The sequence below is a fragment of the Oncorhynchus mykiss genome, chromosome 8, assembly GCF_057628025.1.
Source record: "Oncorhynchus mykiss isolate SJ-2025 chromosome 8, ASM5762802v1, whole genome shotgun sequence".
Classification (NCBI taxonomy): domain Eukaryota; kingdom Metazoa; phylum Chordata; class Actinopteri; order Salmoniformes; family Salmonidae; genus Oncorhynchus; species Oncorhynchus mykiss.
Genome location: NC_143029.1, coordinates 91,613,675 through 91,638,619, shown reverse-complemented (window position 1 = coordinate 91,638,619; position 24,945 = coordinate 91,613,675). Strand labels below are relative to the sequence as shown.

The following is a 24,945-nucleotide window of genomic DNA, read 5'->3' as shown; positions in this document are numbered from 1 at the left end:
CCTGGTCGTAGTGCTGGTCGTAGTGCTGGTCGTAGTCCTGGTCGTAGTCCTGGTCGTATTCCTGGTCGTATTCCTGGTACAGTTCACACAGTTCCTCCCGGCTATAGTTCTTCCTGGCTTATATCCAATAGTTCTTCCTGGCTTATATCCAATAGTTCTTCCTGGCTTATATCCAATAGTTCTTCCTGGCTTATATCCAATAGTTCTTCCTGGCTTATATCCAATAGTTCTTCCTGGCTTATATCCAATAGTTCTTCCTGGCTTATATCCAATAGTTCTTCCTGGCTTATATCCAATAGTTCTTCCTGGCTTATATCCAATAGTTCTTCCTGGCTTATATCCAATAGTTCTTCCTGGCTTATATCCAATAGTTCTTCCTGGCTTATATCCAATAGTTCTTCCTGGCTTATATCCAATAGTTCTTCCTGGCTTATATCCAATAGTTCTTCCTGGCTTATATCCAATAGTTCTTCCTGGCTTATATCCAATAGTTCATCCTGGCTTATATCCAATAGTTCTTCCTGGCTTATATCCAATAGTTCATCCTGGCTTATATCCAATAGTTCTTCCTGGCTTATATCCAATAGTTCATCCTGGCTTATATCCAATAGTTCTTACCAGCTGTATGTAATAAGACTCAAGATTTCCTTGGGTAACAATGTAATAAATAATACATAAAAAAAAAAAACATCAAAGTTTCCTAAGAACTAAAAGCGAGGCAGCCCTTTCAGTCGTCGTCCAGATCACAAAGGGAAACTCGGCCGCAAGCTGTCCAGTACCGCACGCCTACCGGACGAGCTAAATACCTGTTATGCTCGTTTCGAGGCTAGCAACACTGGACCATGCAAGACAGCACCGGCTGACGCTCTCACGCTCTCCGTAACCAATGTTTTGTAAGTCCTTTAAACAGGTTAACATTCACAAGGCTACAGGGCCAGGCCGACTATTTGGCAACTGCTTGGCATCTGACCGCAATGTGCTACAGTACAGAGGTTAATGCATACAACCCAGTATGTGCTACAGTACAGAGGTTAATGCATACAACCCAGTATGTGCTACAGTACATAGGTTAATGCATACGACCCAGTATGTGCTACAGTACATAGGTTAATGCATACAACCCAGTATGTGCTACAGTACATAGGTTAATGCATACGACCCAGTATGTGCTACAGTACATAGGTTAATGCATACGACCCAGTATGTGCTACAGTACATAGGTTAATGCATACAACCCAGTATGTGCTACAGTACATAGGTTAATGCATACAACCCAGTATGTGCTACAGTACATAGGTTAATGCATACGACCCAGTATGTGCTACAGTACATAGGTTAATGCATACAACCCAGTATGTGCTACAGTACATAGGTTAATGCATACGACCCAGTATGTGCTACAGTACATAGGTTAATGCATACGACCCAGTATGTGCTACAGTACATAGGTTAATGCATACAACCCAGTATGTGCTACAGTACATAGGTTAATGCATACAACCCAGTATGTGCTACAGTACATAGGTTAATGCATACGACCCAGTATGTGCTACAGTACATAGGTTAATGCATACAACCCAGTATGTGCTACAGTACATAGGTTAATGCATACAACCCAGTATGTGCTACAGTACATAGGTTAATGCATACAACCCAGTATGTGCTACAGTACATAGGTTAATGCATACGACCCAGTATGTGCTACAGTACATAGGTTAATGCATACGACCCAGTATGTGCTACAGTACATAGGTTAATGCATACGACCCAGTATGTGCTACAGTACATAGGTTAATGCATACGACCCAGTATGTGCTACAGTACATAGGTTAATGCATACGACCCAGTATGTGCTACAGTACATAGGTTAATGCATACGACCCAGTATGTGCTACAGTACATAGGTTAATGCATACAACCCAGTATGTGCTACAGTACATAGGTTAATGCATACGACCCAGTATGTGCTACAGTACATAGGTTAATGCATACGACCCAGTATGTGCTACAGTACATAGGTTAATGCATACAACCCAGTATGTGCTACAGTACATAGGTTAATGCATACGACCCAGTATGTGCTACAGTACATAGGTTAATGCATACGACCCAGTATGTGCTACAGTACATAGGTTAATGCATACGACCCAGTATGTGCTACAGTACATAGGTTAATGCATACGACCCAGTATGTGCTACAGTACATAGGTTAATGCATACGACCCAGTATGTGCTACAGTACATAGGTTAATGCATACGACCCAGTATGTGCTACAGTACATAGGTTAATGCATACGACCCAGTATGTGCTACAGTACAGAGGTTAATGCATACGACCCAGTATGTGCTACAGTACATAGGTTAATGCATACGACCCAGTATACAGCTCATTCAGAAAGTATTCAGACCCCTTTCCCTTCTCCACATTTTGTTACGTTACAGCCTTATTCTAAAATGAATTAAATCAACTTGTTTTTCTCATAAATCTACACACAATACCCCATAAATCTACACACAATACCCCATAATGACATCACAATACCCCATAATGACATCACAATACCCCATAATGACATCACAATACCCCATAATGACATCACAATACCCCATAATGTCAAAGCGATTTAATTTATTTATTTATTTTTACATTTTTGAAAATGTATTAATATAAAAAAAAACATAAACACCTTAATTACATAAGTATTCAGATTCGCTATGAGACTCAAAATTGATATCAGGTGCATCTTGTTTCCATTGAAACAAGTTTCTACAACCTGGAGTCCACCTGTGGTAAATTAAATTGATTGGACATGATTTAGAAAGGCACACGCCTGTCTATATAAGGTCCCACAGTTGACAGTGCATGTCAGAGCAAAATCCAAGCCATGAGGTCGAAGGAAATGTCCGTAGAGCTCCGAGACAGGATTGTGTCGAGGAACAGATCTGAGCAAGGGCACCAAAACATTTATGCTGCTTTGAAGGTCCCCAAGTACACATTAGCCTCCATTATTCTTAAATGGAATAAGTTTGGAACCACCAAGACTCTTCCTGGAGCTGGCCTCTGGCCAAACTGAGCAATCAGAGGAGAAGGGTCCTCTGAGTCTCTCTTAGATAGAGAAGGAGAGGGGAGGTGCAAGGAGAGAGAAAAGAGAGAGAGAGAGACCTAGAAGGGTAGAAGGGGGGATGGACAGATAGAGAGGAGGCAGAGAGAGGGAGAAGAGAGAGAAGAGGTAGAGATAGCGAGCTCCCAGGGGATCTCTTCTCTTTTCTCACAGTCCTGCGTTTGATTTTGTCTGGTGTCGTGAGGAGAAGAGGACTCAAACTATTCCAGCATCTCTGTGGATCTGTGGAAAAGAGGGAGAGGACCAGAAGATGTGTAGACAGATATAGATGGATAGAGAGCTCTGTCATGAGGAGAGGATGATTGGAGCCATTCTGCCATGCCGTCTCTCCATGGAAGGAAAGAGGGTGGGAGAGAGAGAGAGAGAGCAGATAGAAAGAGAACAGCTGCTCTCAGATTGTCTCTGAGACATGCGATTACCAGACAGACTCTCAGATATAGGTAACAGGCCAGGTCAGGAGGCAGGAGCTGGAGTGGTGGAAAACAGTACCGCTACCTCCCTAGTACTGCATGCTATAACAAACAGTATCCCTACCACCCTAGTACTGCATGCTATAACAAACAGTACCCCTACCTCCCTAGTACTGCATGCTATAACAAACAGTACCCCTACCTCCCTAGTACTGCATGCTATAACAAACAGTACCCCTACCGCCCTAGTACTGCATGCTATAACAAACAGTACCCCTACCTCCCTAGTACTGCATGCTATAACAAACAGTACCCCTACCTCCCTAGTACTGCATGCTATAACAAACAGTACCCCTACCTCCCTAGTACTGCATGCTATAACAAACAGTACCCCTACCTCCCTAGTACTGCATGCTATAACAAACAGTACCCCTACCACCCTAGTACTGCATGCTATAACAAACAGTACCCCTACCACCCTAGTACTGCATGCTATAACAAACAGTACCCCTACCTCCCTAGTACTGCATGCTATAACAAACAGTATCCCTACCTCCCTAGTACTGCATGCTATAACAAACAGTACCCCTACCTCCCTAGTACTGTATGCTATAACAAACAGTACCCCTACCTCCCTAGTACTGCATAAAACAGTAGGAAGAGAACTCAGACAGACAAGAAATGTCCACGACACAAGTCATGCACACACAGACAGACAGACAGACAGACAGACAGACAGACAGACAGACAGACAGACAGACAGACAGACAGACAGACAGACAGACAGGCAGGCAGACAGACAGACAGACAGACAGACAGACAGACAGACAGACAGACAGACAGACAGACAGACAGACAGACAGACAGACAGACAGACAGACAGACAGACAGAGAATACATGTTGCTCCGACTCTCACTTCAAGTCACACGTTACAGTTTTTTTCAATCACTTCGGCACAATATGTATATTTTCAAACTGTTAACACGTTGTAAACGCCCCCTCTCGTCTGTTCAGAATGTTTGATTGTGCATTCATTGGGGTTTCACACATCTTCCAACCCCGCAGCGCACACACTTTTACACACACCAACTGATTAATGGATGGATGTTGTTGTTTTCATGCTTTGTTTGTTCTTTTCCATTTTATGTCTCTCTCTGATAAGCTACCCAGGAAAAGGCTGAAACTAGCTCATATTAATACTGAATATGTAGCCTAAAAAATAAGCTTCATGAAATCCATAACTTGCTAACATCAGATAACATTCATATACTGGCCCACGCTTCGTACTGGTCGCCAAACCCACTGACTACAGTTTATCTACAAGTCTCTGCTAGGTAAAGGCCCGTCTTCTCTCAGCTCACTGGTCACCATAGCAGCACCCACCTGTAGCACGTGCTCCAGCAGGTATATTTCACTGGTCACCCCCAAAGCCAATTCTTCCTTTGGTCGTCTTTCCTTCCAGTTCTCTGCTGCCAATGACTGGAACGAATTGCAAAAATCACTGAAACTGGAGACTCATATCTCCCTCACTAACTTTAAGCACTAGCTGTCAGAGCAGCTCACAGATCACTGCACCTGTACATAGCCCATCTGTAAATAGCCTATCCAACTACCTCATCCCCATACTGTATTTATTTATTTATCTTGCTCCTTTGCACCCCAGTATCTCTATTTGCACATAATTGCTATATTGTAATTACTTCGCCACCATGGCCTATGTATTGCCTTACCTCTCTTTTCTTACCTCATTTGCACATGTAACGGATGTGAAACGGCTAGCTTAGTTAGCGTGGGCGCTAAATAGCGTTTCAATCAGTGACGTCACTTGCTCTGAGACCTTGAAGTAGTAGTTCCCCTTGCTCTGCAAGGGCCGCGGCTTTTGTGGAGCGATGGGTAACGATGCTTCGAGGGTGACTGTGTGTGCAGAAGGTCCCTAGTTCGCGCCCGGCTATGGGCGAGGGGACGGTCTAAATTTGTACTGTTACATTGATGCTGTTGACCCGGATTACTGGTTGCTGCGGAAAAAGGAGGAAGGTCAAAAGGGGGGTGAGTGTAACGGATGTGAAACGGCTAGCTTAGTTAGCGTGGGCGCTAAATAGCGTTTCAATCAGTGACGTCACTTGCTCTGAGACCTTGAAGTAGTAGTTCCCCTTGCTCTGCAAGGGCCGCGGCTTTTGTGGAGCGATGGGTAACGATGCTTCGAGGGTGACTGTTGATGTGTGCAGAAGGTCCCTGGTTCGCGCCCGGGTATGGGCGAGGGACGGTCTAAATTTGTACTGTTACACACATGCTATATATGTATATAGACTTTTTTCTACTGTATTATTGACTGTATGTTTGTTTATTCCATGTGTAAATCTGTGTTGTTGTATGTGTCGAACTGCTTTGCTTTATCTTGGCCAGGTCGCAGTTGTAAATGAGAACTTGTTCTCAACTAGCCTACCTGGTTCAATAAAGATGACATTTAAAAAATAAAAAATTAATTGTTAAATACTGTATTAGCCATTTCTGAGACTCACTTAGATGATACAGCAGTAACATCTACAGAAGAGACAGGAATGCCTGCGAGGGAGGTGTTGCTGTATATATTCAGAGCCATATCCCTGTAATGCTTCGAAAATATCTTATGTCAAGTGTTGTTGAAGTGTTGTGGTTGGAGGTTCACCTGCCTCATCTAAAGCCTTTTATTTTGGGGTGTTGCTATAGGCCACCAAGTGCTAACAGTCAGTATCTACATAATGTGTGTGAAATGCTTGATAGTGTATGTGGGGACCTGAACATTGACTGGTTCTCATCAAGCTGTCCACTAAAGAGGGAGCTTCTCACTGTAACCAGTGCCTGTAACCTGGTTCAGGTTATTCATCAACCTACCAGGGTGTTTACAAACACTACAGGAACAAGATCATCCACATGTATCGATCACATGTGTACTAATATTGTATAACTTTGTTCTAAAGCTGTATCTGTTCCCATTGGATGCAGTGATCACAATATAGTGGCTATATCCAGGAAAGACAAAGTTCCAACAGCTGGGCCTTAAATAGTGTATAGAAGATCATACAAAAGACATTGCTGTGACTCTTATGTGGATGTTAAATATATTAGTTGGTCTGATGTGATTAATGAGGAGCATCCAGACGCTGCACTTGATGAATTTATGACATTTCTTCTTCCAATGATTGATAAACACGCACCTGTTAAGAAACGGACTGTTAGAACTGTTAAGGCTCCATGGATTGATGAGGAATTGAAAAACTGTATGGTTGAAAGAGATGGGGCAAAAGGAGTGGCTGATAAGTCTGGCTGCACATCTGACTGGCTGATATACTGCAGATTGAGAAATGATGTGACTAAACTCAACACAAAAAATAAACTGTATTATGAAGCCAAGATCAATGACAAAAAGAATGATGGATAAAAAGTACTTTAAATGAAATTATGGACAGAAAGACAAATTCAACTCCATCTTTCAACCAATCGGATGACTTATTCATCACAAAACCATTTAATGTCGCCAATTTTTTAAATGATTTACTTCATTGGCAAAGTGGGCAAACTTAGGCAGGAAATGCCAACAACGAACAGTGAGAAATCGAATTTCATAAAATAACTAATAATGAAAGAAAAGTTAGTGTGGGAGAAGTTTAAAAATTATTGTTATCGATCAATAATGACAATTCTCCTGGCATTGACAACTTAGATGGAAAGCTACTGAGGATGGTGGCTGACTCTATAGCCACTCCTATCTGTCATATCTTTAATCTGAGCCTAGAGGAAAGTCTTTGTCCTCAGGATTGGAGGGAAGCCAAAGTCATTCCGCTACCCAAGAGTGGTAAAGCGGCCTTTACTGGTTCTAACAGCAGACCTATCAGCTTGCTGACAGTTCTTAGCAAGCTGGTGAAAGAAATAGAGTTTGGCCAAATACAATGCTATTTCTCTGTAATCAAATGAACAACAGACTTTCAGCATGGTTATAGAGAAGGGCACTCTAAGATGTACTGGACTGACACTAATGACTGATGATTGGTTGAATGAAATTGATAATAAGATGCTTGTGGGTGTCGTACTGTTAGATTTCAGTGCAGCCTTCTATATTATTGACCATAACCTGTTGTTGAGAAAACATACAGTACCAGTCAAAAGTTTGGTCACTCCTACTCATTCCAGGGTTTTTCTTTATTTTTACTATTTTCTACATTGTAGAATCATAGGGAAGACATCCAAATTATGAAATAACGTATATATGAAATCATGTAGCAACCAAGAAAGTGTTAACAAAAATCTAAATATATGCCTTGATGACAAATTTGCTCACTCTTGGTCCTAGACTTGGTGCTCCGGTACTGCTTGCCGTGCGGTAGCAGAGAGAACAGTCTATGACTAGGGTGGCTGGAGTCTTTGACAATTATTTAGTCCTTCCTCTGACACCGCCTGGTGTAGAGGGCCTGGATGGCAGGAAGCTTGGCTCCAGTGATATACTGGGCCGTACGCACTACCCTCTGTAGCCCCTTACGGTCGGATACCAAGCAGTTTCCATACCAGGCGGTGATGCAACCGGTCTGGATGCTCTTGATGGTGCAACTGTAGAACTTTTTTGAAAATCTAGGGACCCATGCCAAATCTTTTCAGTCTCCTAAGGGGGAAAAGGCGTTGTCGTGCCCTCTTCACAACTGTCTTGGTGTGTTTGGACCATGATAGTTTGTTGGTGATGTGGACACCAAGGAACTTGAAACTCTCGACCCGCTCCACTACAGCCTTGTCAATGTGAATGGGATCGTGTTCGGCCCTCCTTTTCCTGTAGTCCACGATCATCTCCTTTGTCTTGCTCACATTGAGGGAGAGGTTGTTGTCCTGGCAGCACATTGCCAGGTCTCTGACCTCCTCCCTATAGGCTGTCTCGTCGTTGTCGTCGATCAGGCCTACCACTGTTGTGTCATCGGCAAACTTAATGATGGTGTTGGAGTCGTGTTGGCCATGCAGTCATGAATGAACAGGGAGTACAGGAGGGGACTAAGTACACTACCCTGAGGGGCCCCTGTGTTGAGAATCAGTGTGGCAGATGTATTGTTGTCGACCCTTTCCACCTGGGGGCGGCCCGTCAGGAAGTCCTGGATCCAGTTGCAGATGGAGGTGTTTAGTCCCAGAGTCCTTAGCTTAGTGATGAGCTTTGTGGGCACTATGGTGTTGAACGCTGAGCTGTAGTCAGTGCACAGCAGTCTCACATAGGTGTTCCTTTTGTCCAGGTGGGAAAGGGCAGTGTGGAGTGCGATTGAGATCCCCCCCCCCCCTTCAATGTAGTTACTTGTTATTCTTTCAATTAAGTTATGTTCAGATATAACTGATGCTGTAGCCATTGCCCAGCACAGGCGCTTCTTGTTGTCGTCATAAACTAAACCCACCTCACAAATTATCTAAGGACGCTGATTGGCCGGCCATATGGTGGAGGGAGAGGGAGGGGCTTAAACGGTTTGAATCTGGCCGTGGGCAGACTGTATCTGTGTAGGGAAAGAGAATGTAAGCTCGAGAGATCAGGATGGATGGTACGAAGGTAGGCCATAAAGTGTCTGTGTAGGGAAAGAGAATGTAAACTCGAGAGATCAGGATGGTTCTATCTAACATCACCTCCATCTATCTAACATCACGTCCATCTAACTAACATCACCTCCATCTATCTAACATCATCTAACATCACCTCCATCTAACTAACATCACCTCCATCTATCTAACATCACTTCCATCTAGCTAACATCACATCCATCTAACTAACATCATCTAACATCACCTCCATTTATCTAACATCACCTCCATCTATCTAACATCACTTCCATCTATCTAACATCACATCCATCTAACTAACATCACCTCCATCTATCTAACATCACATCCATCTAACTAACATCACCTCCATCTATCTAACATCCCCTCCATCTATCTAACATCACATCCATCTAACTAACATCACCTCCATCTATCTAACATCATCTAACATCACTTCCATCTAACTAACATCACCTCCATCTATCTAACATCACCTCCATTTATCTAACATCACCTCCATCTAACTAACATCACCTCCATCTATCTAACATCATCTAACATCACCTCCATCTAAGTAACATAATCTAACATCACATCCATCTAACTAACATCATCTAACATCACATCCATCTATCTAACATCACCTCCATCTATCTAACATCACTTCCATCTATCTAACATCACCCCCATCTAACTAACATCATCTAACATCACCTCCATCTATCTAACATCACCTCCATCTATCTAACATCACTTCCATCTATCTAACATCACATCCATCTAACTAACATCACCTCCATCTATCTAACATCACCTCCATCTATCTAACATCACATCCATCTAACTAACATCACCTCCATCTATCTAACATCATCTAACATCACCTCCATCTATCTAACATCACTTCCATCTATCTAACATCAACTCCATCTATCTAACATCACCTCCATCTATCTAACATTATCTAACATCACCTCCATCTATCTAACATCACCTCCATCTAACTAACATCACCTCCATCCATCTAACATCAACTCCTTCTATCTAACATCACATCCATCTAACTAACATCACCTCCATCTATCTAACATCATCTAACATCACCTCCATCTATCTAACATCACCTCCATCTAACTAACATCACCTAACATCACCTCCATCTATCTAACATCATCTAACATCACCTCCATCTAACTAACATCACCTCCATCTATCTAACATCACCTAACATCACCTCCATCTATCTAACATCATCTAACATCACCTCCATCTAACTAACATCACCTCCATCTAACTAACATCACCTCCATCTATCTAACATCATCTAACATCACCTCCATCTATCTAACATCACCTCCATCTAACTAACATCACCTCCACCTATCTAACATCACCTCCATCTATCTAACATCACCTCCATCTAACTAACATCATCTAACATCACCTAGATGGAGGTGATGTTAGATTATGTTAGATAGATGGATGTGATGTTAGTTAGATGGAGGTGATGTTAGATTATGTTAGATAGATGGAGGTGATGTTAGATAGATGGAGGTGATGTTAGATAGATGGAGGTGATGTTAGAAAGATGGAGGTGATGTTAGTTAGATAGAGGTGATGTTAGATTATGTTAGATAGATGGAGGTGATGTTAGATAGATGGAGGTGATGTTAGATAGATGGAGGTGATGTTAGATAGATGGAGGGGATGTTAGATAGATGGAGGTGATGTTAGTTAGATGGAGGTGATGTTAGATTATGTTAGATAGATGGAGGTGATGTTAGATAGATGGAGGTGATGTTAGTTAGATGGAGGTGATGTTAGATTATGTTAGATAGATGGAGGTGATGTTACCTAGATGGAGGTGATGTTAGATTATGTTAGATAGATGGAGGTGATGTTAGTTAGATGGAGGTGATGTTAGATAGATGGAGGTGATGTTAGTTAGATGGAGGTGATGTTAGATAGATGGAGGTGATGTTAGATAGATGGAGGTGATGTTAGTTAGATGGAGGTGATGTTAGTTAGATGTAGGTGATGTTAGATAGATGGAGGTGATGTTAGATTATGTTTTTACAACTTGATTGGAGTCCACCTCTGGTCCTCTCCCTCTGGTCCTCTCCCTCTGGTCCTCTCCCTCTGGTCCTCTTCCTCTGGTCCTCTCCCTCTGGTCCTCTCCCTCTGGTCCTCTTCCTCTGGTCCTCTTCCTCTGGTCCTCTCCCTCTGGTCCTCTCCCTCTGGTCCTCTCCCTCTGGTCCTCTTCCTCTGGTCCTCTCCCTCTAGTCCTCTCCCTCTGGTCCTCTCCCTCTGGCCCTCTCCCTCTGGTCCTCTCCCTCTGGTCCTCTCCTCTCTGGTCCTCTCCCTCTTGTCCTCTCCCTCTGGTCCTCTCCCTCTGGTCTTCTCCCTCTGGTCTTCTCCCTCTGGTCCTCTCCTCTCTGGTCCTCTCCCTCTGGTCCTCTCCCTCTGCTTCTGGTCCTCTTCCTCTGGTCCTCTCCCTCTGCTTCTGGTCCTCTTCCTCCCTCTCTCTATGAAAATAACAAAATCTCTCCCTCTCTCCTCCAGCCACTGAAGGGATTATTATTATTATAATATTAGATGACTATTATTATTTTAAGATGCACTGCTGTAGCATCCATTTCTTCCTCTTTCCCTCGTCCTCTCCCCTTTCCTCTACTAAAATAACAAAACATCCCTCTCTCCCTCGTCCTCTCCCCCTTCCTCTACTAAAATAACAAAACATCCCTCTCTCCCTCGTCCTCTCCCCTTTCCTCTACTAAAATAAGAAAAACATCCCTCTCTCCCCCAGCCTCTGAGAATGCACTGCCATAGCTGTGCGTTGGTCACCAGCTCTGGTCACCTGATGGGTGGTGGTCGCGGCGAGGAGATCGACCGGGCGGAGTGTGTCATCCGTATGAACGACGCCCCCACGGCGCTGGGGTACGGGCGAGACGTTGGGCGCCGCACCTCGCTACGCGTCATCGCTCACTCCAGCATGCAGAGGGTCCTACGGAACCGCCACGAACTGCTCAACGCATCCCAGGTTAGATGATTCTCTGGGATTTCAAACGTGCATCTTGTGTAAACGGTTTGGTTGAACAGCAACACTCTCGACTCCGAACTAGACATGTGACGACGGGGTACAAGTCCCTAGTCAGCCTCTCCTCTCTGTGTCCTGATCTGCTATACTTCCATTACTTCTTTCTGCATGTTGTTGATGAATGTTGTACTACTGGGGACAATATAGGTCACAGTGTTATCTACTGGGGACAATATAGGTCACAGTGTTATCTACTGGGGACAATATAGGTCACAGTGTTATCTACTGGGGACAATCTAGGACTCTTGTTGAAGAATGTTGTACTACTGGGGACAATATAGGTCACAGTGTTATCTACTGGGGACAATCTAGGACTCTTGTTGAAGAATGTTGTACTACTGGGGACAATATAGGTCACAGTGTTATCTACTGGGGACAATATAGGACTGTTGTTGAAGAATGTTGTACTACTGGGGACAATATAGGTCACAGTGTTATCTACTGGGGACAATCTAGGACTCTTGTTGAAGAATGTTGTACTACTGGGGACAATATAGGTCACAGTGTTATCTACTGGGGACAATATAGGACTGTTGTTGAAGAATGTTGTACTACTGGGGACAATATAGGTCACAGTGTTATCTACTGGGGACAATATAGGTCACAGTGTTATCTACTGGGAACAATATAGGTCACAGTGTTATCTACTGGGGACAATATAGGTCACAGTGTTATCTACTGGGGACAATCTAGGACTCTTGCTGAAGAATGTTGTACTACTGGTTGACAATATAGGTCACAGTGTTATCTACTGGGGACAATCTAGGACTCTTGTTGAAGAATGTTGTACTACTGGGGACAATATAGGTCACAGTGTTATCTACTGGGGACAATATAGGACTGTTGTTGAAGAATGTTGTACTACTGGGGACAATATAGGTCACAGTGTTATCTACTGGGGACAATCTAGGACTCTTGTTGAAGAATGTTGTACTACTGGGGACAATATAGGTCACAGTGTTATCTACTGGGGACAATATAGGACTGTTGTTGAAGAATGTTGTACTACTGAGGACAATATAGGTCACAGTGTTATCTACTGGGGACAATATAGGTCACAGTGTTATCTACTGGGAACAATATAGGTCACAGTGTTATCTACTGGGGACAATATAGGTCACAGTGTTATCTACTGGGGACAATATAGGACTGTTGTTGAGAATGTTGTACTACTGAGGACAATATAGGTCACAGTGTTATCTACTGGGGACAATATAGGTCACAGTGTTATCTACTGGGAACAATATAGGTCACAGTGTTATCTACTGGGGACAATATAGGTCACAGTGTTATCTACTGGGGACAATATAGGTCACAGTGTTATCTACTGGGGACAATATAGGTCACAGTGTTATCTACTGGGGACAATATAGGACTGTTGTTGATGAATGTTGTACTACTGGGGACAATATAGGACTGTTGTTGAGGAATGTTGTACTACTGAGGACAATATAGGTCACAGTGTTATCTACTGGGGACAATATAGGTCACAGTGGTATCTACTGGGGACAATATAGGTCACAGTGTTATCTACTGGGGACAATCTAGGACTCTTGTTGAAGAATGTTGTACTACTGGGGACAATATAGGTCACAGTGTTATCTACTGGGGACAATATAGGACTGTTGTTGAAGAATGTTGTACTACTGGGGACAATATAGGTCACAGTGTTATCTACTGGGGACAATATAGGTCACAGTGGTATCTACTGGGGACAATATAGGTCACAGTGTTATCTACTGGGAACAATATAGGTCACAGTGTTATCTACTGGGAACAATATAGGTCACAGTGTTATCTACTGGGGACAATATAGGTCACAGTGTTATCTACTGGGGACAATCTAGGACTCTTGTTGAAGAATGTTGTACTACTGGGAACAATATAGGTCACAGTGTTATCTACTGGGAACAATATAGGTCACAGTGTTATCTACTGGGGACAATATAGGTCACAGTGTTATCTACTGGGGACAATCTAGGACTCTTGTTGAAGAATGTTGTACTACTGGGGACAATATAGGTCACAGTGTTATCTACTGGGGACAATATAGGTCACAGTGGTATCTACTGGGGACAATATAGGTCACAGTGTTATCTACTGGGGACAATATAGGTCACAGTGTTATCTACTGGGACCCTATAGGATTGTTGTTAATGCATGTTGTACTACTGGGACCCTATAGGACTGTTGTTAATGCATGTGAAAAACATTCAATAAAATTCCCTCTAAAAGGCTCATTGTCAATAGGGCAGTGCGCTTGTCGACAAAGAAACCTATGATTGAATCCCTGCATAAGTGTTTTCAATAATGCTTTCACAGTGTTATCTACTGGGGACTGTTGGGATGACTTCGTTGAAGCACTTATCGATGAAGCTGGTGACTGAGGTGGTGTACTCTTCAATGCCATTGGATGAATCCCGGAACATATTCCAGTCTGTCCCAACAAATCAATCCTGGAGCTTAGCATCCGCGTCATCTGACCACTTCTGTATTAAGCGAGTCACTGATACTTCCTGCTTTAATTTTAGCTTGTAAGCAGAAATCAGGAGGATAGAATTATGGTCAGATTTGCCAAATGGAGGGTGAGGGATAGCTTTGTATGCGTCTCTGTGTGTGGAGTAAAGGTGGTCTAGGGTTTTTTTCTCTCTGGTTGCATATTTAACATGTTGGTAGAAATGAGATAAAATGGATTTAAGTTTGCCTGCATTAAAGTCCCCGGCCACTAGGAGTGCTGCTTCTGGATGAGCATATTCTTGTTTGCTTATGGCCTTATAGAGTTGGTTGAGTGCGGTCTTAGTGCCAGCATTGGTTTGGTGGTAAATAGATGGCTATGAATAATACAGATGAGAACTCTCTTGGTAGATAGTGTGGTCTACAGCTTATCATAAGGTACTCTACCTCAGGCGAGCAGAACCTTGAGACTTCTTTAATATTAGACATTACGCACCAGCTGTTATTGACAAATAGACACAGACCCTCCCCCTCGTCTTACCAGAAGTAGCTGCTCTGTCCTGCCGATACACGGAGAAGCCAGCCAGCTCTATATTATCTGTGTCGTCGTTCATCCACGTCTTGGTGAAACATAAGATTTTACAGTTTTTAATGTTCCGTTGGTAGGATAGTCTTAATCGTAGATCATCCAGTTTTTTTCCCCAATTATTGGCCAATAATACCAAAGGTAGTGGTGGTTTACCTACTTGTCAGCGAATTCTTCAAACAATGTGAAAAAACTCAACAAAATAGCACAGTTGGTAACGTTACATTCTCCTCCCTCTAGGACACAGTGTTTATCAGTAGTAACATTACATTCTCCTCCCTCTAGGACACAGTGTTTATCAGTAGTAACATTACATTCTCCTTCCTCCAGGACACAGTGTTTATCAGTAGTAACATTACATTCTCCTCCCTCCAGGACACAGTGTTTATCAGTAGTAACATTACATTCTCCTCCCTCCAGGACACAGTGTTTATCAGTAGTAACATTACATTCTCCTCCCTCCAGGACACAGTGTTTATCAGTAGTAACATTACATTCTCCTCCCTCCAGGACACAGTGTTTATCAGTAGTAACATTACATTCTCCTCCCTCCAGGACACAGTGTTTATCAGTAGTAACATTACATTCTCCTCCCTCTAGGACACAGTGTTTATCAGTAGTAACATTACATTCTCCTCCCTCCAGGACACAGTGTTTATCAGTAGTAACATTACATTCTCCTCCCTCCAGGACACAGTGTTTATCAGTAGTAACATTACATTCTCCTCCCTCCAGGACACAGTGTTTATCAGTAGTAACATTACATTCTCCTCCCTCCAGGACACAGTGTTTATCAGTAGTAACATTACATTCTCCTCCCTCCAGGACACAGTGTTTATCAGTAGTAACATTACATTCTCCTCCCTCCAGGACACAGTGTTTATCAGTAGTAACATTACATTCTCCTCCCTCCAGGACACAGTGTTTATCAGTAGTAACATTACATTCTCCTCCCTCTAGGACACAGTGTTTATCTTCTGGGGGCCCAGTAGTTACATGCGGCGGGATGGGAAGGGTCTGGTCTACAACAACCTGAGGTTGATGAACCAGGTGCTGCCCAAACTAAAGGTCTACATCATCTCCAGGCAGAAGATGCTGCAGTTTGACGAACTCTTCAAGAGGGAGACGGGCAAGGACAGGTGAGTTTCACCTGCAAGCTAGAGTACTGTTAATAATGATGAGTGGAACAGAAGTGGCTCGGAGTCTGAGATGAACCACGAATGAGACTTATAAGACTTGCGTTATCTCCCAAAGTAAGTTTGAATAAATAAGTCAACTGCTTCCTTTAAAGAACAGAAAACATTACAAATGTTACATTAGAAGTCGTGATCAGTCTTGGCAATTAGGCTTTTTCTTCCCTTCAAATAGCTTATATGATTCATTTAGAAGAAAGAACTTAATCTCAAATCAAAAAATGTTTTATCAAATCAAATTGTATTTGTCACATTACTGAATACAACAACCTTACTGTGAAATGCTTACTTACAAGCCCTTAACCAACAATGCAGTTTAAGAAATTGAGTTACTAATATATTTTGTAAATAAACTAAAAGAAAAAAATTGAATAAATCAAAAAGTAAATGTACATAACAATAACGAGGCTATATACAGGGTATTACGGTACAGAGTCAATGTGGAGGCTATATACAGGGTATTACGGTACAGAGTCAATGTGGAGGCTATATACAGGGGGTACCGGTACAGGGTCAATGTGGAGGCTATATACAGGGTGTTACGGTACAGAGTCAATGTGGAGGCTATATACAGGGTGTTACGGTACAGAGTCAATGTGGAGGCTATATACAGGGTGTTACGGTACAGAGTCAATGTGGAGGCTATATACAGGGTGTTACGGTATAGAGTCAATGTGGAGGCTATATACAGGGTATTACGGTACAGAGTCAATGTGGAGGCTATATACAGGGTGTTACGGTACAGAGTCAATGTGGAGGCTTTATACAGGGTGTTACGGTACAGAGTCAATGTGGAGGCTATATACAGGGTGTTACGGTACAGAGTCAATGTGGAGGCTATATACAGGGTGTTACGGTACAGAGTCAATGTGGAGGCTATATACAGGGTGTTACGGTACAGAGTCAATGTGGAGGCTATATACAGGGGGTACCGGTACAGGGTCAATGTGGAGGCTATATACAGGGTATTACGGTACAGAGTCAATGTGGAGGCTATATACAGGGTGTTACGGTACAGAGTCAATGTGGAGGCTATATACAGGGTATTACGGTACAGAGTCAATGTGGAGGCTATATACAGGGTGTTACGGTACAGAGTCAATGTGGAGGCTATATACAGGGTATTACGGTACAGAGTCAATGTGGAGGCTATATACAGGGGGTACCGGTACAGAGTCAATGTGGAGGCTATATACAGGGGGTACCGGTACAGAGTCAATGTGGAGGCTATATACAGGGGGTACCGGTACATAGTCAATGTGGAGGCTATATACAGGGGGTACCGGTACAGAGTCAATGTGGAGGCTATATACAGGGTATTACGGTACAGAGTCAATGTGGAGGCTATATACAGGGGGTACCGGTACAGAGTCAATGTGGAGGCTATATACAGGGTATTACAGTACAGAGTCAATGTGGAGGCTATATACAGGGTGTTACGGTACAGAGTCAATGTGGAGGCTATTTACAGGGTATTACGGTACAGAGTCAATGTGGAGGCTATATACAGGGTGTTACGGTACAGAGTCAATGTGGATTCTATATACAGGGTGTTACGGTAACGGCTAAATACAGGGGGTACCGGTACAGAGTCAATGTGGAAGCTGTATACAGGGGGAACCGGTACAGAGTCAATGTGGAGGCTATATACAGGGGGTACCGGTACCTAGTCAGTGTGCGGGGGTACAGGTTAGTCGAGGTGATTTGTAAAGTGACTGCAGAGATAATGAACAGCGAGTAGCAGCAGTGTAAAAACAAAGGCGGGGCCAATGTAAATAGTCCGGTGGCCATTTGATTAGTTGCTCTGCAGTCTTATGGCTTGGGGGTAAAAGCTGTTAAGAAGCCTTTATGGTCCTAGACTTGGTGCTCCGGTACCGCTTGCCGTGTGGTAGCAGAGAGAATAGTCTATAACTTGGGTGACTAGAGTCTTTAAAAAAATGTTGGGCCTTCCTTGACACTGCCTAGTATATAGGTCCTGGATGGCAGGAAGCTTGGCCCCAGTGATATACTGTGCCATACGCACTACCTTCTGTAGCGCTTTACGGTCAGATACCAAGCAGCTCCCATACCAGGCGGTGATGCAACTGGTCAGGATGCTCTCGATGGTGCAGCTGTATAACTTATTGAGGATCTGGGGACCCATGCCAAATCTTTTCAGTCTCCTGAGGGGGTAAAGGTGTTGTCGTGCCCTCTTCACAACGGTCTGTGTGTTTGGACCATGATAGATCGTTGGTGATGTGGACACCAAGGAACTTGAAACTCTCGACCCGCTCCACTACAGCCCCATTGATATTAATGGGGGCCTCTTCGGCCCTCCTTTTCCTATAGTCCACGATCATCTCCTTTGTCTTGCTCACATTGAAAGAAATGCACCACACTGCCAGGTCTCTGACCTCCTCCCTGTAGGCCGTCTCATCGTTGTCGGTGATCAGGCCAACCACGTCAACTTAATGATGGTGTTGGAGTCGTGTTTGGCCACGCAGTCGTGGGTGAACACAGGGAATACAGGAGGGGACTAAGTACACACCCCTGAGGGGCCCCAGTGTTGAGGATCGGCTTGGCAGATGTGTTGTTGCCTACCCTTACCACCTGGGGGAGTCCGGTCAGGAAGTCCAGGATCTAGTTGCAGAGGCAGGTGTTTAGTCCCAAGGTCCTTAGCTTAATGATGAGCTTCGTGGGCACTATGGTGTTGAACGCTGAGCTGTCGTCAATGAACAGCATTCTCACATAGGGGTTCCTTTTGTCCAGGTGGGAAAGGGCAGTATGGAGTGCGATTGAGATTGCGTCACCTGTGGTTATGTCGGGGCGGTGTGTGAATTGGAGTGGGTCTAGGGTTTCTGGCATGATGGTGTTGATGTGAGCCATGACCATCCTTTCAAAGCACTTCATGGCTACCGACGTGAGTGCTACTGGACAGAAATATAGGGAGGTTTCCTTCGCTCTCTTGGGCACAGGGACTATGGTGGTCTGTTTGCAACATGCAGGTATTACAGACTCGGTCAGGGAGAGGTTGAACATTTCAGTCAAGACACTTTCCAGCTTTAATACATACACGTCCTGGTAATCCGTCACAGTTGTCCGGAACAGCTGGTGCTCTCATGCATGCTAAAGGATCTCCCTCAGATAGTGGGGCAGAGTTTCATCTCTTTCAGATAGTGGGGGCAGTTAGGCATCTCGCTCGTTCATAGTGTGCTCCATTCTGAATCGCTACCCATTGATACTGAACAAAACAAAAAGCATGAAAGGCTTTGTTTCCCTCTCTCTCTTTCTCTCTCTCGCTCTGAGGCGTGGCTCTGGGAGTCTGTCTGCTGCTGGGATCCTATCTGATTAAATGGCACCCTATTCCCTACATAGTGTGCCCTATTCCCTACATAGTGCACCCTATTCCCTACATAGTGCACCCTATTCCCTACATAGTGCACTACATTTGACCAGGGCTCATAGATCTCTAGTCAAATGTAATACACTAAATAGGGAATAGGAGGCCATTGGGGACACAAGCTCCCTTCAGACAGGCAGACACCACCAGGAAAATCCCTTTGGGGAGGATTTAGCGCCCGATTCAGTCTTGTGAAATGTAGGTCTTTCCTACACACGCCTTTCCTACGGACTTCTCAGGCGTGGTTCCCTTGAATAAATGTAATTCAACCGCTGAAAACCCTTCCATTTACCGGCCAGCAGATTTCTTCATGGGAGTATTTCTTCAATAGGGTCTTAAGTACATCTATCTAAAGCCACAGGTTTCCTGTAGACGGGACACTTGGCATTCAGGCCAACGAGTTCAATCTTGGTTTCACCAGACCAGTGAATCTTGCTTCTCATGGTCTGAGAGTCCTTTAGGTGCCTTTAGGCAAACTCCCTCCCAGCAGACTGTCATGTTCCGTTTACTGAGGAGTGGCTTCCATCTGGCCTCTTTACCATAAAGGTCTGATTGGTGGAGAGCTGCAGAGATGTTTTTTTTTTTTAAATTTCACTTTTCTTTATTATCTATTTCAATTGCTTTGGTAATTTAAATATTTGTTTCCTATGCCAATAACACCCATTTAATTTAATTGAGAGAGAGATGGATGGATGAGTGGATGAGTTTACATGGACATGGGAGTTACTGATTACCTATGCCAGACAATCTTCTATAACCTCATTCCACCTCCCCCTCCTCCCTGTCTCCCCTCTCTCTACCCCCCCCCCCCCCCCCCCTTTTTCCCTCTCTCCCTCCCCCTCCTCCAGGCGAATCTCTAACTCGTGGTTGAGTACTGGTTGGTTCACTATGACCATAGCTCTGGAGCTGTGTGACCGGATCAATGTCTATGGCATGGTGGCTCCAGACCACTGCAGGTGAGAATTGATCTCTCTCTCTCTCTCTCTCTCTGTCTCTGTCTCTCTCTCTGTCTCTGTCTCTGTCTCTGTCTCTGTCTCTCTCTGTCTCTCTCTCTCTCCCTCTAATAATCTATCCTGTGTTCCTGTTGCCCCTCCTAGAGAGCCCCAGCCCCCATCCTCCCCCTCCCCCTACCACTACTACGAGCCCCTCGGTCCAGAGGAGTGTGCCATGTACATCAGCCATGAGCGGGACCGCAGGGGCAGCCATCACCGCTTTATCACAGAGAAGAGGGTCTTCACCAGCTGGGCTCGAACCTTCAACATCCACTTCTACCAGCCTGACTGGGAGCCCCCGCCGCTGACCCCGCTAACCACTGACCCCCACTAACCACTGATCCCCGCTAACCAATGACCACCGCTAACCACTGACCACTGCTAACCACTGACCACTGCTAACCACTGACCACTGCTAACCACTGACCCCCGCTAACCGCTAACCACTGACCCCAGCTGACCGCTGAACCTGCTAACCGCTGACCACCGCTAACCACTGACCACTGCTAACCACTGACCCCCGCTAACCACTGACCATTGCTAACCACTGACCCCCGCTAACCGCTAACCACTGACCCCAGCTGACCGCTGAACCTGCTAACCGCTGACCACCGCTAACCACTGACCACCGCTAACCACTGACCACTGCTAACCACTGACCCCCGCTAACCACTGACCACTGCTAACCACTGACCCCCGCTAACCACTGACCACTGCTAACCACTGACCCCCGCTGACCGCTGAACCCCCTAACCACTGACCACTGCTAACCACTGACCCCCGCTAACCACTGACCCCCGCTAACCACTGACCACTGCTAACCACTGACCCCCGCTAACCACTGACCACTGCTAACCACTGACCCCCGCTAACCGCTAACCACTGACCCCAGCTGACCGCTGAACCTGCTAACCGCTGACCACCGCTAACCACTGACCACCGCTAACCACTGACCCCCGCTAACCGCTAACCACTGACCCCAGCTGACCGCTGAACCTGCTAACCGCTGACCACCACTAACCACTGACCCCCCGCTAACCACTGACCCCGCTAACCACTGACCTCCGCTAACCACTGACCCCCGCTGACCGCTGACCCCCGCTAACCACTGACCCCCGCTGACCGCTGACCCCCGCTAACCACTGACCACTGCTAACCACTGACCCCCGCTAACCACTGACCACTGCTAACCGCTGACCCCCGCTAACCACTGATCACCGCTAACCACTGATCCCCGCTAACCGCTGCCACCCCGCTAACCACTATCCCCCCGCTAACCACTGACCCCACTAACAGCTGACCACCGCTGATTCCCGCTAACCGCTGACCCTGCTGACCCCGCTGACCCACACTGACCCCCGCTAAACCCACGCTAACCGCACGCAGGGGGAGACAGAGAAGGTCAGGATCAGAATACGTGACTGGTGACCGGGAGAGGGACCGGGATGGGGATCGCTGAGCGTCTGTGGAAGAGGTGCAGCTCAATTGGACTGAGGACTGGGCTGGAGCAGGCTGGACCGCATGGGATGGTCCAAAGCCTTCTGACCACAACTGGTACTGGTCCAACTGGTACTGGTTCAAATGGTACCGGTCTAAATGGTCTGGTACTGGTCCAACTGGTAAGATACTTGTCCAACTGGTACTGGTCCAACTGGTACTGGTCAGATACTGGTCCAACTGGTACTGGTCCAAATGGTCAGATACTGGTCCAACTGGTACTGGTCAGATACTGGTCCAACTAGTACTGGTCAGATACTGGTCCAACTGGTACTGGTCCAACTGGTCAGATACTGGTCCAACTGGTAAGATACTGGTCCAACTGGTACTGGTCAGATACTGGTCCAACTGGTACTGGTCAGATACTGGTCCAACTGGAACTGGTCCATACAGAACAGAGTCCTTCAGGGAGGATCCACAGTCCTCCTCTTGTTATCTGTCATGGACAACTGCAAGGACCAAATACGGTTGGATGCACTGGATGAGTCTACATGGAGTAGACCATGGTCAAACAGTGGAAGGGCTCAGAGATGGAGTAGACCATGGTCAAACAGTGGAAGGGCTCAGAGATGGAGTAGACCATGGTCAAACAGTGGAAGGGCTCAGAGATGGAGTAGACCATGGTCAAACAGTGGAAGGGCTCAGAGATGGAGTAGACCATGGTCAAACAGTGGAAGGGCTCAGAGAGGAACAATACCTTCCTGTGGAACACTTATGTCACCTTCAGGTTAGACTGGCCTGTATTTTTCATTTAGTCTGAAACAAAGGAAATATCACTGTGTATGTTCCACCTCAGTCTGAAGTTAGGACACTGGGTGGTTCTGCACTTCCTAATAGTGAGTTGCACTCCCCCCATTTTGCCCTCAGAACAGCCTCAATTAGTCGGGGCATGGACTGTACAAGGTGTCGAAAGCGTTCCACAGGGATGCTGGCCCATGTTGACTCCAATGCTTCCCACAGTTGTGTCAAGTCAGCTGTCCTTTGGTTGGTGGAACATTCTTCATACACACGGGAAACTATTGAGCATGAAAAATCCAGCAGCGTTGCAGTTCTTGACACAAACCGGTGAGCCTGGCACCTACTACCCCTTTTTACTCAGTGTATAACAGAGGTAACAGCATTGGACATTGCACTCAGATAGAGACTCACTCACTGCATATTGGGCTATTGTTGTAACTGTAATTACTACTACATGAACACTACTGTAATTCAGTAACTACTGTAATTACTGTTACATTAACAGTACTGTAATTATGTAACTACTGTAATTACTATCACATTAACACTACTGTAATTACTATTACATGAACACTACTGTAATTCAGTAACTACTGTAATTACTGTTACATTAACAGTAATGTAATTCTGTAACTACTGTAATTACTATTACATTAACACTACTGTAATTACTATTACATTAACACTACTGTAATTCTGTAACTACTGTAATTACTATTACATTAACACTACTGTAATTCTGTAACTACTGTAATTACCATTACATTAACCCTACTGTAATTCTGTAACTTCTGTAATTACCATTACTTTAACATTACTGTAATTCTGTAACAACTGTATTCACTATTACATTAACACTACTGTAATTCTGTAACTACTGTAATTATTATTACATTAACACTACTGTAATTCTGTAACTACTGTAATTACCATTACATTAACCCTACTGTAATTCTGTAACTTCTGTAATTACCATTACATTAACAGTACTGTAATTTCTCTAACTACTGTAATTACTATTACATTAACACTACTGTAATTCTGTAACTACTGTAATTACCATTACATTAACACTACTGTAATTCTGTAACTACTGTAATTGCCATTACATTAACACTACTGTAATTCTGTAACTACTGTAATTACCCTTACATTAACCGTTTTTTGAGATGAGACGTGTGTTCAAAACTAAATAGGGAATAGTGTGCCATTTGTGATGAAGATGAGGTTTGTCCTCAGAGCGCTGCGGTTGAGTTGGGATTATTCTCCCGTTCTGTCAGAGCCAGAGACATATGAAGACTTAACATCCTTCACTCTGACTCTGACACACACACGCACACGCACACACACTCACAGACACCCTTCACTCTGACTGCCAGTCTATGACCACGCGTTACACATGTCAAACGCTCTCCTCTCTCCGCTTCTCTCAGAGCAAGGAGAGTGACAGGTGTCACCGGCAGAGATGTTTTCCCACACGACGTGTGAGTGTTTGGATGAAAGCCTCTACATTCCTGCAGCCCCGGTCCTCCATCTTCATCCGTCTCCTGTCTGTCGTGTCATTCTGCAGCATCTACACAAGGCTGTATAAATGGGACTGTTACACTGCTGACACACACACACACACACACACACACACACACACACACACACACACACACACACACACACACACACACACACACACACACACACACACACACACACACACACACACACACACACACACACACACACACACACACACACACACATCCAACCACAGCCATTTACAGTAGCTAAATCTATTCATAGCTTTACAGCTTCAGTTCAGGATCATGATTGATCCTGGTACTCTTAATTGTATTGATCCTGTAGTTAGTTACTAGTCTCGGGAATGTGAGGTGGGCTTCTCAGGGTCCGAGATGTTTGATCTCACCAGGGAAACATTACTATCAA

General features: G+C 44.6%; 1 protein-coding gene across 1 annotated transcript in view; it reads left to right on the top strand.

Moving 5' to 3' along the window:
* LOC118965582 (alpha-N-acetylgalactosaminide alpha-2,6-sialyltransferase 5-like) overlaps window positions 1-24,161 on the top strand; it is a 47,076-nt gene extending 22,915 nt beyond the window's left edge. The window contains exons 3-6 of the mRNA XM_090182986.1: window positions 11,878-12,111; window positions 16,169-16,347; window positions 20,629-20,736; window positions 20,878-24,161. Coding sequence (XP_090039112.1) covers window positions 11,878-12,111; window positions 16,169-16,347; window positions 20,629-20,736; window positions 20,878-21,106 — 750 coding nt within the window. The 3' untranslated portion in view covers window positions 21,107-24,161. The remainder of the gene's footprint in view (window positions 1-11,877; window positions 12,112-16,168; window positions 16,348-20,628; window positions 20,737-20,877) is intronic.
* The last annotated feature ends 784 nt before the right edge of the window (window positions 24,162-24,945 follow it).